This window comes from Scardinius erythrophthalmus (genome assembly GCF_964197995.2).
Source record: "Scardinius erythrophthalmus genome assembly, chromosome: 14".
NCBI lineage: Eukaryota > Metazoa > Chordata > Actinopteri > Cypriniformes > Leuciscidae > Scardinius > Scardinius erythrophthalmus.
Genome location: NC_138234.1, coordinates 36,965,212 through 36,981,965, shown reverse-complemented (window position 1 = coordinate 36,981,965; position 16,754 = coordinate 36,965,212). Strand labels below are relative to the sequence as shown.

General features: G+C 39.9%; 1 protein-coding gene across 1 annotated transcript in view; it reads left to right on the top strand.

The window, feature by feature from the left end:
• Positions 1 to 356: 356 nt before the first annotated feature.
• kcnh1b (potassium voltage-gated channel, subfamily H (eag-related), member 1b) overlaps positions 357 to 16,754 on the top strand; it is a gene marked incomplete at both ends in the record, with an annotated part of 69,846 nt that continues 53,448 nt past the window's right edge. The window contains 7 exons of the mRNA XM_081383962.1: positions 357 to 429; positions 807 to 833; positions 2,207 to 2,330; positions 3,217 to 3,323; positions 3,410 to 3,538; positions 3,795 to 3,913; positions 9,421 to 9,813. Coding sequence (XP_081240088.1) covers positions 357 to 429; positions 807 to 833; positions 2,207 to 2,330; positions 3,217 to 3,323; positions 3,410 to 3,538; positions 3,795 to 3,913; positions 9,421 to 9,813 — 972 coding nt within the window. The remainder of the gene's footprint in view (positions 430 to 806; positions 834 to 2,206; positions 2,331 to 3,216; positions 3,324 to 3,409; positions 3,539 to 3,794; positions 3,914 to 9,420; positions 9,814 to 16,754) is intronic.

Below are 16,754 nucleotides of genomic sequence, written 5' to 3'. Positions count from 1 at the left end.
GTTTTACAATCTCTGACACCCATAAATTGCACAGAACAAACTCAAAAGGGTCACAGTACCTTAGGTGTTCAGATGATTGTATGAAATTGTGACATTTTCAGGTTTTGCTGATTCTGTAGTTCTCCCTCTCCCCAACAGATGTCTCCGTCGATCCCTGATGGTCAGACTCAGCACATGCTGGATCTCTTCACACTGATGTTGTCTATGGGAGACTCTGGTTGGGGAGGGGGGGCACAAGCAGCCTGTGCTTTATATCCTGAATCGGGCTCTTTACTCTGGCCAGAATCATGTAGGCTGCTTTCAGGCAGGAGCCGTCCTCATCCTCACACTGATCTCAGACCGCATGAGGAGCAGGGATGGCCGGGGGACGCAGAGGACTGGTGGCCCCGCAGAACACTTTCCTGGAGAACATAGTCCGCCGCTCCAACGGTGAGAGAAGCCTTTCACTATTTCCTATTGGGGAGATCATTTATTCTGCAACATTACAGTCAGCTCACTCCACGTGCTTTAGTTCTGCCTACATACAGTATAACCATTCAGTTCTCATGCTGTTGTACCACAATGATTACTCTGATATATTTTATTTCACACATTAAATGATCTGTTGTTTTAGACTGCTGTGCTTGTGTATGTGTATTTCTATTGCATATTATATATAATTATGAATTACTATTAGCCCACGTATTACACTGCATAAATATTAACTCATATACAATTTTAAGTAGGGGTTTAGAATTTAATTTGGGAATAAAGACAATTACAAAGATGCTTTTTCTTGCTGTAACTTTTTCCTTTCGACTTTTCAGTTTGGACATTTTCTCATAGACAGACAGGTATAGCTGATGTTTTGCTGTGTTCAGTCCCATCCATCCCACTGTGGTGCTGTTTCTGTTCACCGTCGCTTGCGTTGACATCTGTAGTTTGTAGATCTAGATCAGTAGAAGTGATTTCTCTTATCCCTTCATTCATTCTCTGTATATTGTACTGCTAATGTGCTTTCACTCTTGTTATGCAATCAAGGGAATTTGTGGGAGGCATCAACACCCAAGTAAAGAGGCAAAATCTGTATTAACAGAGATCTGAAAATGATGAGCTACTTCTGTAATCACTTGCTGGTGAAATCACATTATAGGACAAAACAAAATCACCTTTTTTTTTTTTTACTCTGTTTTAAAGTAATCCTGTTTGATCTTTCTTTACATTCTACACTGTGACTGTAGAAAGCTCATGAATATTTAATGAGGTCATTAATGATTGGCTGTCTGTTGGTAAACAACTCACTGTAACATTCTAGCACTGGATTCTTTCGTTTCACACTATTTGGCGATGCAGATCGAGCATCAAATTAAGAGTTATCTATGAAGCATTGTTAAAGTCAGTGTTTAAGGTGCTCTAAATGGCTATTTTAAAGAAGCGTATCAGATATCTGGCATTCTGTTCTTCAGCAGTCGCCACTGCCATCAGATGCCGTACCTACAGGTTTATGACGGCCATTCAACAGCAGCTGCGTTTAAAAGCTGTAGAAATATGTCATTATAATATAGTAGGTGTTGAATATGTTAAATGGATTTACACCGTGTCACAGCTCAGTCCCAAAGCCTTCAGCTAGCAACTATTCTGTGTATATACTTGTGGTGCCATCAGCCAATCAGGATTGTCATGACATAACTGTCATGATGGCATCTACAGGACCTAAAGGTAACCAGCGGTAACTAGCCAAACCTGGTAAAATCATTTACAGCTCCTTTAACCCGAGAGTAATAAAGATGATCAGCAAACACAAGGGTTTCCTATGTGTGAAAGTAAACATATGTGTCAGAAATAAGAATTGCTTATTTCTTCAAGAGTAAAGCTGTGGTCACATTTACCATTGTTCAGTGAATTTGGGAATGTCGCACAGGGGCAAGAGATTTCCCCACACAGATTTCACAGCGTGTTGAAGTTGGTCACGTGCGTTCACTATGTTGACCAACAGAAAGCTGCTGGGTTTGAGAGTGACTTCTGTGTGAGCTGTGCTTCAAACATTGCTACTCTAGTAATGGACCATGGATCTTTTTTAGCCGTGTGAAATTTGGCTAATGTGACCGCAGCATAAGGGAGCTAGTGATTTTACTTATATCAGAATTAAGTCTTGACTCTTGAGACCCCTATACAATTGCTGATGCAACCACAATATAAAAAATAATCTTTCATTCCTTTCTGGCAGACACCAATTTTGTTTTGGGGAATGCCCAAATTGTGGATTGGCCTATTGTCTACAGCAATGATGGATTCTGCAAGCTGTCTGGTTACCATCGTGCTGAAGTCATGCAGAAGAGCAGCACATGCAGGTGCTTACCTGTTTTTATTCTTAATAATTAAACTGCATAAGTCATAAAAAACACAACTTGAAAAAAGTTGAAATGACTGATTTTGATGTGTTGGCTCAGCAAAAATCCATATTGTAAAAAATCTCATACAACAAAAAAAAACCTTAGTACTAATTTCCCCTAGTTTTTTCTTGTTGACTCAACTTTTGTAAAAAACAGTTATACGAACTGAAAATAAGTTGTCTGTGACACACAAAAAAAACTTTTGGTTGAGTCAACTTGACATTATTTGTTTTCTGGAGAGGTGCAACTATTCTGTAACAAATCTTTTGCAGTTGAGCCAATTGAATTTTTTTTTGTGTATTGGAAACAGAAGTTCTTATTAAGAATAAGGTTCAGATGTAGATTTTTTTTATTGAAAATGTTTGCTCACCATTATGATCAGTATTTCATTGAGTTGGGCAGTTTGACTCTTGGCATTTTAATAATATGGTGGCTCCCAGCATGCACTGCGGCATGAAGCATGTCACCATTGTTGAGATTCATATGCTGATTCTTGACGTCTGTGTGTATCAAAATGCATTTTCTCTTATAATGTATTTTAAAATCACACTTCAGAATGTCTGATCTGCTGCAAGAAAGTTTTGCTGGTAAAATATTCATAGAAAAAAATAATCAATTTTGGTCAGAAATAAGATTTATGAGGCTGAAAACTTGATCAGCTCGGTTTCTTTTTTCTTAACAACAAATTATGTGTTTTGCTAAATGACCACATAATGAAGACTCACCTCAACCTCAAGTTGTTAGATCATGGATTTGGCATCATGGCTCACAGCTTGAGTTTGTGGCTCACTCAGTATTTTATTAGAGATTCTTGGTTATTTACGCCTCTCTGTCCTTCTCTCAGCTTTCTGTACGGGGAACTCACTGACAAAGAAACCTGCGAGAAAGTCCGCCAGACCTTTGAGAACTATGAGATGAACTCCTTTGAAATACTCATGTACAAGAAGAACCGTGAGTTGCCTATTTGAAATCATTCGAAAGAGTTTAAGCTTATCATATTTATCAAGGAATAAAAAAAAAAAATGCTGATATTGCAGGGATGCCAGTGTGGTTCTTCATCAAAATTGCTCCCATCCGAAACGAACAGGACAAAGTTGTACTCTTCCTCTGCACCTTCAGCGATATCACTGCATTCAAGCAGCCTATTGAAGACGACTCATCTAAAGGTTTAATTTGACTCATTTCCCATCAGCCAAAACATTTCATTTGGTGTAAACTGCATCAGGAAAGTGAAAGCTGTTCTCTGTGTTTGATTTTAGATTTAATCAGGATGTTGTTTTCACTGCTGGAACAATTTATATATATGTTTTATATTTACCATGCAGGAATGAAACTACCCACTTTATAAGACTGATTGATAAACACTCCTTACATTATACATGTATTTTTCTCTAACCATTTCCCCTTGTTATGTGACTGAAGGCTGGGGAAAGTTTGCTCGGCTGACGCGGGCGTTGACCAGCAGTCGTGGTGTGTTACAGCAGCTGACGCCCACTGTCCACAAGGGCGAGAACGTCCACAAGCACTCCCGTCTGGCCGAGGTGATCACTGTTGTGTTTGTGTGTTTGTGTCTGCATGTGTGTTCAAGCACTTTCATCAAAGCAACACTCCATCCATTTATACCTGAGCCCTCTTGGCCAAGAGTGTGTGCTGCAATCCCAAAAGCCCCTCTGCTGTCTTGAGATAACTCTCCAACATGTGCGGCTGCTGTTCACGTCACACACTCCACATCAACGTCCCCCTCAGTTCCTGCAGCGGCTCCAGAACACTTCCTGAGCACATGTTGGCTCGCTATAGGGTATGCATACAGTGCACGTGATGCAAATTACATCATCAGCATGCATACTGCGTAAGTAAGCCTGAAAAGATGGAACAACAAGAGATTCTTGGGTAACACTTTTTTTTACAGTGTCCTTGTTACAAATAACAGTAAATGATGCATAATTACATGCAACTAACCCTCAACCAAATCCAAATCCTACCCTAACTATCTAAATAATTCAGTCCTTTAATATATGTAACAATGACACCTTAAAATAAAATGTAACCGATTCTTGCAACTGTAGTTTAAACATGTAAAAAGACATTTTTTATCAGTCATAGCTTCTGGAGAGAAATAGTGCAGATACTTGACAAAGAAACGTACTATCAAATGGAGTATACTTTGAGGGTGCTTTCACACTTGGTTCAATTGCTTGGTCTGAACCAGAGTTCGATTACTCCCCCTCCCCCTTCCCCCGCTGGTCTTTGTTCACATTATATTATTTGGGTCCAAACCATAGACTGTAAAAAAATATGGACGTAGTGTCAGCCGTTGGTTTCTGAAGAGCATTTTTGAAGCCCAAAGTGGGCGGAGCCGGCCGTCGCCATCTTGGCCGCGCGTCACTCCCGGATAAACGAAAATGTGCAAAGAGGCGGATTAGCCGAGGTGACGTGATGCTAACAAACAGTAGACAAACGGCTAGTAGTGAAGCAGTGACAATCCACCTGTCACTCAAGTGGCCACGCCCTTAATTATGCAGAACTTATATTTCAGTTAGAAAAAAATTCACCCCCCTCACAGTCGTCATGAAGGGCAACATTAGCTATATAGACCAAAACCACTTTTTTGTACCAGGCTGTAAACATATTTTCTCTGCGGTAAAGTTGGGCATTTTAACATGGGAGTCTATGGGACTGACTCTCTTTTGAAGCCTGTCTCTATTGGCCAGTCGATGAACTGCAGTTTAAGTCACTTCCGTGTTGGATTCAAGAGAGAGACGGGAAGGTTGCCGCTTGGTCCAAACTGGGGTCCGCTTGCATCATCGAGCTGCGGTGCATACCCATGATGCTTGGCAACGGCTAAGAAGGAGAAGGCATTTATCTGCCGTCAATGTACTGCAAATGCTGAAGGTGTGCAGAAATGATATTTGTCTCATGCAGTGAATGCAGTTTGTCAGTCACGATTGTCAGGAAAGTGAGTGAGACACACACAAACACATTGAATAATATATCATTTATTTTATTAAAAAATACAACATCAATATCTGTTCACTTCCGCAATTTAGTACGATTGCGTTCATATCAGAAGCGAACTGTACCAGAGCGCAAATTAACCGTACCCCAGACCAGCCTTTTTGGGGTGTGTTCATACACTGTAAAAATGAGTACGCTATATCTAATCAATAAAATTGTGGCAACAGATTACAAGCAATATTATTAATTAAATTTAACAAATTAGAACTGAGTAATAATTAATCTAATTAATTCCTTAAAATAACCATTTAAAATGAGTAAAATGTATAAAAAATTTTTTAAACAATTTTTTTTTTATTGCCAACATTGAAGACACCTGATGTTAACAAGCAGAATCACTGAAGGAGAAAAACGTAATATTAAGTCACCATTATGGTGATGAGTGTTTGTTTTAGTTGGGCTCTTGACCTTAAATCATTGACTTTAGGTGTTGTTTGGCTGCTGTACCTGAGCTATAACAGCCAGATGAACAACGAGAAAAGGAGACTTGATGGTGTTGATTGTGTTTTAACATAATCATTATTTCACAATCATTTGACCTGAATCTCTGAACTCATATAGATCCCAAATTCTGAGTTAGGTTTACTTGATCAATTATAGCTGCACTGTCCTTGTACAGTATCATATTTTTAGCCTTTTCAAATCCATATGCTCAAGTTAATTAAAAAAAAAAATATATATATATGAAGGCACAAACATACATCAAGAATTCGCGTATGAATCTCAGCAATGGTGACAAACAGATCACCTCTGATCATAAGCTCATTATTTATTCATGTAGCAATGCATGATGGGAGCCATGAATGCGTTTTGATTGGTGGCACCCAGAATGCACTGCAACATGCTTTATAATTGTCACCATTGTGGAGATTCACAGGCTGATTATTGAGGTCTGTGTGTCTAAAAAGTAAATAAAAAAAAAAATTAATAATCTTTTTTGTATATGAGAGATGTTTAAGAAATCTTTGGATTAAATTATAAAAGTTCAAAATATTATGCTGTGCAAGAACAGTGCTGTTATAATTAAAAGCCTAAATTGGTAAATTAGGTTCCTAAATAAAGTAAGTACTCATCTCTTGGTTCTTTCGGTCCAGACAAAACTTGAGCAATCTGTCCTTTTTAGGGTCGTTTTAGGCCGTTTTTGTTTATTTTACATTTCTTTGGTTTGTGTTGCGTTCATATTTCAGTTGAACTGCACCAGAGTTAGTTTGGAAGCAGACGAGACTCATCTTTACAGCGTCTCGGTCCGCTTGTTTGGTGCACACCAGGGTTCAGATGGCAGCGTTCACACTTATTCAAATGAACGGCACTAATACAGCAATGGCACCAGAGTTTGTTTTAATTGAACACAGCCTTAGGCGGTCTCAGGTAAATTCGGGAAAACATGTGTTCACATTACCCAAACGAGTCGAACTCTTGAATTAGTCAAACCCGGCTGCACACCAAAAGTGCCAGTATGTAAGAAATAAGTCAGGTCAGCTTTATTTATATAGAGCTTTTTACAATACAGAGTGTTTCAAAGCAGCTTTAAAGAGATAACAGGAAAATAATTCAACAGAGTTTGTTTCGGCTGTACAACAGATCTAAAAAACAATTGTCCATAGTCCAGCTTAAGTAAGTTCAGTGATGGTTCATTTTTGTTGTAAAAAGTTATTCATTTAGTTCATTTATAAATATATATATAGCCGCTCTTGTCATTGTTGTTGAATATCAAGTATGAAATGCTATGTGTTCGCTGTAAGCATACGCTAACCGTTTGTGCCAAAACTGTAGTATATTTTGAGTTTATGAACCATTTGCTGTGCAGATTAAGCAGATTTGTTCAGCTCAAACCACATAATTGTATTGAGTCGTCAGTGTCCTAATGTTCAGATAGATATAGGGAACTAAGGAGCGGAATGGGTGACAGCATTAGTGAATTTCCACCCTCAGTTTCTTGTTTCACGTTCTTTTCAGTGTGTTGAAATCATAGAGCAGATCATCTGTGTTCTCCAAGTTCTGTTCTCACACACACTCACATGCAGCGGGATGTTTCTCCAGCCATGGATACTTAGCTTACACTATTTAGAGTGGATATACATATCATATATGATATAAATATCATCATGCTGTAATTCCTTCTGAAAGATTTGGTAATACTTGAGTCATTACTAGTGGGTTACCATGCCCTTCACTTTAGAATCAATTATGCATTGTTCACATTAATTATGAACCTGTAGTAGTTACTGATTAGCTAAAAGTGAACTACCACATTCAACTAAGCACTATTACTGTGGTACGCAGGGAATTTCTTTTTTTTAATGGATGTCATTAGCTTCACTACTCCGAATAAACCGCTTTTGTGAGGAAATAGCTTATCATTTAATGAATCGAAAGCCCATTGGCTAATCTTCAACATGTTTGGTCTTAAACATTAGTTTTGGATTGATCTATTTTTAGAGTTTACACAAGACAAATGCTGTTTCATAAGAGAAGTCAAGGACAATTGCTTGACAGGTATGATTCAGTTTACGGCACCTCTCATTCATTGTAAACATGATTGTTGGTTTAACTTAAAGTAAGTTACCTGGTTGCATTAACATTTTGAGTTCATACATTTGAGTTAATACAATGGAAGAGATTGGTTTATTCAACAGAAACACAAAATATTATGTTATCTGAACCACGTTAATTATCTAAGTTGATTTGACAAAAGAAAAAAAGTTGTGATAACAAATCATGAATATATTTTTTACACTGTATTGTTCCACAAACAGTGATTGACTGTCGCACAACTCTGAATTAAATTCAGTGACGTCAAGGCTTTAATGTGATTGGTTATCAAGACACATGTTGTCCAAGATAGCCGTTACAGTGGTAGAGCCACGGACCCTCGTATCTCCCAATAAAAAGACCGTCTCTGGCACTATACTGGAAAGGGGACGGGGAGCAGCAGCTCATTTGTATTTAAAGATACATGCACGGAAACATTATGTTTTTGCTTCCACTCAAAAATGGGCATTTACAACATGGTATAATAAATTATCTGTGGGGTATTTTAAGCTGAAATGTCACAAACACATTCTGGAGACACCTGAGACGTATATTAAATATATATTTAAATATATTTAAAGGTCCCCTTTAAAGGTATTGTAGAGTCTATGACTAATCCAAGTCACAAGAGGCACAAGGTGCATCTCAATCTGCTCCCTAGCGTCCTCAGTCATGACTCGGTATATTGTTTGCACATATTCAGGCACTGGTAAGGACAGTAAGGACCCTTGCACACTACACATTGAGACATCGATGGTGACATGACAACATCCTCATTGTACAACATCACTTCTGGTATTTATGAACAACAGCAGAGCTGATCTTTCTGACATTATTTGTCAAAGTGCGTTATAATAAATACTTTGCACACTTTGCAACATTTCAGCAGTAAATAAATGATAAATGTTAGTTAGATTATGTTAATTACCTTTCTAATGATTTGTGTATGTTTATTCTGAAATATAATTAATGGTTTGTATTTTAAAAAACATCAAAAAAGCATGTTTCGTGCCTCAGCACTTTCGTTAAGGGAACATAGTGAGCATTGATGCTTCCTGATTTTCACGGTGCATTGAGGGACTTTTTAGGGAGCGAATGTTTCAGTGCAACTTAAAATGGCCGACTCCCTGATCAGTGCCCTGACTACTGAACTAGGGAACTGATTGACACACACTGAGTTGGCTCTGATCTGGGGCTTTACTGTCGCAGACTTGAAAGGGTGATGAGCTTCTTCTGTCTCCTTGTCTGCTTAGCTTGTTCCTTTGTATAGAAAGTGCAAGTGTGCAAGTGTGTGCAAATCTCCATTCCCAGACAGATTCATGCTGTCTCTTCCACAAATGTGCGGAAACAGTCATGTCTCTCTCACTCATAGTTTCTGTCATTCTCTCGGTTGGAGTTTATTCTCAAATACATCAGGATGCCGTTTGTGGACTGAGGAAATGTTATCTTGCTGTCTTCCATAAAGTTCATAACTAGTTTCACTCTGTCCTTTCCCTATCAGGTACTGCAGCTTGGCTCGGACATCCTCCCACAGTACAAGCAAGAGGCTCCGAAAACCCCTCCTCACATCATCCTGCACTACTGCACCTTCAAGACTACCTGGGACTGGGTGATTCTCATCCTCACCTTCTACACGGCCATTATGGTCCCCTACAACGTGTCCTTCAAGACCAAGCAAAACAACGTCACGTGGCTGGTGGTCGACAGCATTGTGGATGTGATATTCCTGGTGGACATCGTGCTCAACTTCCACACCACCTTTGTTGGACCCGCTGGGGAGGTGATCTCAGACCCAAAGCTCATCCGCATGAACTACGTGAAGACCTGGTTCGTCATCGACCTCCTCTCCTGTCTTCCTTACGACGTCATTAATGCCTTTGAGAATGTTGACGAGGTGAGTTTTCTTTCTCTTCACCGGTTGTACACTGTCCGATGTTTTTTACATTTAGGGATGAAACAGGTTGTTACTGGGGCAGTGCCCTCATAGGGACAACTTTGTACTTTAACTACCCAAAAAAAAGTACATATTGCCCTTGTTGTTCAAGTTGATATTGTTTAAATTGTTTAGCTAGAGGAGAACTGGCTCCACCAGTGTAGCCTGGGATATCCCAATGTTTTTTTTCTCCTGCTACTGCCAAAATGTTTGATTCCTTACCTCTGGCTTACTCACACATCTTGACTTGTTGAGATAGACACGTTTCTTGGTCAACATATTTTGTTGATCCTGGAACAACATTCCACTCTGAAAATGTAGTCCTAACCCTATTCCCCCTAAAGCTAACCCTACCCATAACTTATCCCTAAAACCAGAGGGAAATGATAGATGAATAACCCTGATGTAGAAGCACCTAACACTGGTTGTAATCCCAAACTTAACAAACTGTAAACTTGTCCCTCAAATCTGATATGTTGTTCCAGGATCAACAAAGGTGTTGATTCTGGAACATGTTGTACTTGGTGAATTCAGGTTCTGCGGCTTTACTCACTGGGGGACCAACTCTTTATGTGTTGATTTTCTAGAAGCTCCCTGTTAAACTTCTCAGAGATGGGCCAATAGGACCAAAATCTTTACCATGGTATCATTAATTTTCAACCACAGTAAGGAAAGACATCACAAAATAGTAAACCAGAGACTTTACAAATTGAAATTAAAGCCATACCATATATTTCTCAACATTGTTTTTGAAATGCATTTTGAGAATATTTTACACTTGACTAACAAAACTAACCATTATCTAAATCAGGTGTGCTCATGAGCATCAGAGTTTGTGACCTGTTTTCATTAATACTTTTTGAGAATTGCTTACTCCCTTAATATTACAAAACCGACCAATATTTGAAGTCACGGTCACATTAGACTTGGTTGTTGCACACAAAATTGCTAAGGACACTGCAGCGGTCATGATGTGATGCCATGTCACACTCTGCGGCGTCTTTTTGAAAAACATTAATTCAACATAAAACTTGTGTAATGGACAAGTAAATCACTCCGCAGAAGTAGCAGTGCTTCGCCTTCTGAGAATATAGTTCCCAGTGTGTATACGGTTAGAAGATGGCTGTGGCTCATGTGACCTTGTTATTTGTACACGCGGTGACTATACAGATCACAACATGTAAATAGGAAAATGTTGGCGTTATTTTGTCACTTATTGGGAGTAGTATGCTAGCTGGAGCCATTTACCTGCAGTCTTTGTGCTAAGCTAGGCTAGCGGTGGGTGCGTCAGACAGAGTTACGACACACACGGAGATGAGAAGGGTGTGTGTGGACTTATCTAACTCTGGGGGATACGGTGAATAAGCTAAAGTCCCAAAATTTGGCATGTTCCTTTAAATGTATGTTTTTAATGTAACCTTCTCCCATTAAATACATCGGCCAGTTCGAGAATAATTCTTGCAATTTAATATTGCTTATTTGAAAGAATTAAAAGAGCAGTTTCATTTCTATCCTGGTATTGTTCAAATGAAATTAGATTCAGGAAGTAATAAGTAATTATAACATGTAAGTTCTGTTTTAGTTGTGTTTTCACTCTATTTGCTCGAGTTCCTGGTTAGTTTCCGTTTGTTAATTATTTTTCCTAATTCCACGCACCTGTTCTCTTTCTCTTTTGATTACATTCTCTGTGAGTTTCCCTAGTTCATTTGTCCATTATCGTATGTGTTGTATGTGGTTGAGTTCTAGTTTATCTCCTGTGATTCTCCTCTGTGTGGATTATAATAAAGACTGTTTTTGTTTCTACTCTTTTCACATGTGCTTAAATTCAGCCTCTCGTGACAGTAATACGTAATTCAGTACTTTTTAGATAGAGTAATAAGTACAGTAATCCAATTACACTGTTCAATATGTGATTAGTAGCTAGTAATTAATTACTTTTTACCCATTTTAATTACCCAACACTGAGTATGACACATGTTTGCTAGACTATAAACACTATAAATAAAATATAGTTAACTCTGGGAAATCATTTGTATCGTTGCTTTATATTGTCTTATCGCCAAGCCCTAAAATTTACAGTATGACTTTCTATAAAGCTGCTTTGAAACAATGTGTATTGTTTACAAATAAATCATACAAATAAATTTGACTTCACTTGACATATTAACACCTTAGATTATTAAATACTTTTATACTGTGTGAACCTTATAGGGGTAAATAAGGTCCATTTGAAGGTACTGCCCCAGTGACAAGCTGTTTTACCCCCTAAAGATACAATTTTTTCTGAGAGTGTAAAGTGCTATTTCAAAAACTACAGGATTATTGAAGTGGTGTCTGTAAGCATGAGCCCTTGTCAGTCTACCACATAGCAACATTGTGTCGGCCCAGATCCGGCCCACATCTGGCACACGTGGAAAGATGATCTGGCCCATATGCGGTGTGGAATGACGGCCCTTGGGCGGCTCACTCCTGTGTGCCAGATCTGGGCCACAAGCAGGCCATAGCAATGCCACATGTGAGCCAAGAGCAAAGAAATACACCAGAACTGGACCTTATCTGAGTCACAAAATCTGTGTATATTAAATATGGAGTCATTTCAGCCTTAATAAGCCTGTTAACAAGCAGAATCACTGGAGGAAAGAAGAGAACAGAAAAAGAGACGAGCAGAAACACAAGAACTACAACTGACTTCAGACACAGCCTAAGATTCATGTGCTGATTATTGATATCTGTGTGTGTCATCGTTGATTAACTTTTCGTGCTCATGTTTGTTCAAATCTTCTAACTGATTGTTATAATATTGCTGGATCTCATGCTGCAGTAACACAGGGTTTGTGATGTGAATATATTAATGGAATAACACAATTGTTTGATTCAAAAGACATCAGTGAATAAGTCTATTTCATGATGATTTTAAAACCATAATCGGGTAACCATCATCACCTGATCTCATTTCACTTTAGCTTTCTTTGCTGCTGCAAATGTGTTTAACAAACACACTGTCACAGTGGCATTAAAAGACCAAAGCTATCATAAGAGTTAAGAGCCCAACTAATGGAAACACTGATCACTGTTATGGAGACTTCAAATGAAACACATTAGAGTTAAACCCCTGTTAATTCTCAATAAAAACTTGTGTAGACGTCTGACAGAGATAAAGTCAGTCTGGTTAGTAATAGTGAAGCTGGTAATGCTGTTTGTGGAGTTGTTTAATCCTCCTCTGCTGAGATCTTCACAGGTTTAATGTCTTCTTTTCTCTTCAGTTGATTTCATCTTAGTCTGAAGTCAGTTGTAGTTCTTGTGTTTCTGCTCGTCTCTTTTTCTGTTCTCTTCTTTCCTCCAGTGATTCTGCTTGTTAACAGGCTTATTAAGGCTGAGATGACTCCATATTTAATATACACAGATTTTGTGGCTCAGATAAGGTCCAGTTCTGGTGTATTTCTTTGCTCTTGGCTGACATCTGCTTGTGGGCCAGATCATCTTTCCACGTGTGCCAGATGTGGACCGGATCTGGGCCGACGCAATGTTGCTATGTGGGCTCAATCCTTCTGCTGAAATTGCATTATAGCCCCACAGTCAGTGTTGATGGCTTTGCCACACTGAAGCTGCGTTTTCAGGATTGATTTTATCTAAGCATGTCAGGTATTTCCCTCGGGACCTCTGTGAATGAAGCTGCCAGTGATGTTCTGTGAGCGATATTGCAGCATCATGCATCGAATCTTTGAATCGCTGCGGTTTACCGCAGAAAGAAAACTATAGGAGCCATAGGAGACACAGGCTTTGCACCCTCCGAGAATTGTAAAATCCATCAGTCAGTGGTTCAAAACTTCATAACCTCAGAATCCATCATCATCATTAATGGCTAGTGGATCCCAGCAGCCATCATTACCAGTGTTGTGCGGCTCGTTCAAGCATTGCTTTACTCTCAGCTTATCCTGCACTGCAGACGGTGTCAAACTTTGTTGTCAATGATTTGTGCAATAAAAATTGAGAAGCTTTTATAAGTCAGAAGGGATTTCAGTTCTGTTTCTTCAATTAAATGAACCTTTAGCCAAGAAGACAAATGCCATTGTCAATATCTAAGGCCATCTGCATCAGAACATTCAGTCTGTGGGCCAAAATCAGCAGCTACTAGACTTCTCATCCCCACTCAAAAGCAATGTCATGTAGAAGTCATGTTCATTAGCGGCTCACGTGATTCAGCTCAGTCTAAGAAGCCCACAGCAATAGCATTTGTGTTTCCGGTATGAAGACTGCAGGGGAAAGAGCCACGCAATTGAATAATTCATGTTCGAATTGAACTAAGGATACAGACATTTACATTCTCTGAAAACTGGAATAGAAAGAGATAATCCCAAGCTTGTTATGAGTGAGGGATTCAGGATTCCTTCAGGAGCACGAATGGTTAACGTGGATTGTGTTCACTCTGTGTGTGGCTCTGTACAAACACCAGTTTAATGATAGCAGTGTGTTGGATCAGGACACCCTTGCCCTGACAACTGTGTATTGTAAAATGTCTAAGTGCCCCAAACATTTTAAACTGCTTTACAATGCATGATTTTTTTATTTACTTTATTAATAGTGGAAAAGTCTAGTCTATAAATAAGTCCAGCTTTGTAGGAGGCACAGCGAGTGATGGACTGGATTTATTAAATATCAAACTAGCAGCTTTAATACAGATCTTAAAGTCATCATGAAATGTGCTTTGCAAACCATTTTAGTCATCTCTCAATTAGAAGAAAAGGCTGGACTTGTTTCTATATTGTCTGATTAGAAACTTAAAGGGCATTTCACATATAGATCCATACCAGAATACAAGTTTGCATTAAATGGTGGATGAATATTTTGTTCCAGGAATCAGGAATTTGAGATTGCTTAAAGGAGAACTCCGGTCAATTTTAACATTGAGCTCATTTTTTTTGTACATTTGGAGTGCTGTCAATACAGAGAACAACGGCAAAAATCGGTGTTGCCTACACCGAGTTATTCTATTTTTAAAATTTGCACCCTGTTGACTTCAATGGGGCAAGTACTAAACCTGCTTTTAGCCTCTTAACATCCTTGATGTGTCATTACAAATGCACAGGTCATGTGAGTGATTCCTTCTGAGTGAACACGAGTGAATCTGACTGCAGTAGATGTGAAAGATATTAATAAAAATGATGTTATTTAAGCCAGCGCAAATACTGTTACAGGGTATCCTGTTGTACTGGTTAGGCAGCAGCTCCACCTTGTGGAAAACTTGGGTATGTTAACATGTAACAGGAAGTCAGCAGTTTTGTGCTATGTGTGCATGTGAGTTCTGCAAGATATAAATACACGGATCTTAACCCACTGTATGTGTAGCGTCCTTATTCACCAACTTGCAACATGGTGTCAGATAGATTAGGACCCAAAAGTGAGCTTATGTAGCCCATCGCTAACGCGACGCGTTTTGTTTGTTTACTGGAAAGTTAAGTTCGCGGCAAACCAGTTCACATTAGACATAACATTGTGACTGTAATATGGCGTCGTCCATTCCGCCACCGGAGCCGATGAAGATGTCTGGTGACCTGAGCACCAATTGGGCAAGTTTTCGAGCAGAGTTTGACGATTACTTGCTGGCGACCGGACTATGTGAGAAAGATGCGGACGTGCAAGCGGCAACACTGAGACGGCTAATGGGCAGTGAGTGCCGACACTTATACAAGCACAACCTGGGTCTCACACAAGACCAGCAGAAAGATGTAAAAGCCATATTGGAAGCACTTGAAGACTACTTTACACCCACTAAAAATGTCATCTTTGAGAGGTACGTCTTTGGAAATCTTAGACAAGAGGAGGGTGAGACTATTGATGCATTTGTTACGAGACTGAGAGAAAAAGCGGCAACATGTGAATATGGAACTTTAAGAGACCAGCTTATAAGAGACAGGCTTGTTCTTGGAATAACTGATGAGGGCGCGAGACGCCGCCTGCTTAGAGAAAAAGACCTTACATTGGCAATGGCGGTTGAGATTTGCCGCGCTGCAGAGATTATGGACAGTAAGTTGAAAACTATGGCGCTGGACACCTCTAGGCCTGGGGAAAGCCTTAATGTGGCAGAGGGACAGCGACGGCGGCCTACCAGCAGGCCATTTGAGCAGACCATCAAACCTGCACAGAGCATGAGAGGGACAGGCGAGTGCAGGTACTGTGGAACTCAACACAGACGTGGGCGGGACCAGTGCCCCGCTTTTGGGAAAACATGCCGCTCGTGCGGCACCCCCAATCACTTCGCTAAAGTGTGCATGAAAAGAGGCCAAAACACACGCCAGTTGCACACTATGGACGCCCCCTCTGAAGAGGACCAAGATGATGATGGTGGCAATCTGGGCCAGATCTACACAGCAATGAGCATAGGAGCAGTGAACACACAGGGTAAGAAGTGGTTTGTCAACCTCCCACTGCAGAATGGGCCCCAGAGATGCCAGCTAGACTCTGGAGCAACCTGCAACGTGATGAGCATTAAGGACAAAATGAGACTATCACCCACGATGGCTCTTCAGCCTAGTCTCACCAGACTGAAACTTTACAACAGTGCTTGGATGAACTCAATGGGCCTGTTCAGTACTCAGTGCGTCATTAGAGGCAAGAGACACAAACTTGACTTTGAAATCGTGAAATCCGACCAGAGGCCACTGCTTTCGGGTTCCACATGCGAGGATCTCGGTCTGATACGCTTCACTATTCCAGAGGAGCTGAATAGTGTAGAGCACATCAAGTTGAGCATGCTGACTAAAGAGAGGTTAATCAGCACGTACCATGATGTCTTCAACGGCCCCATTGACTCTCTGCCTGGCGACCTTCACTTTGAGCTGGACAGCACTGTGGCCCCTGTGCAGTGCGCTCCCAGAAACGTACCAGTGGCCCTCAAAGCAGCC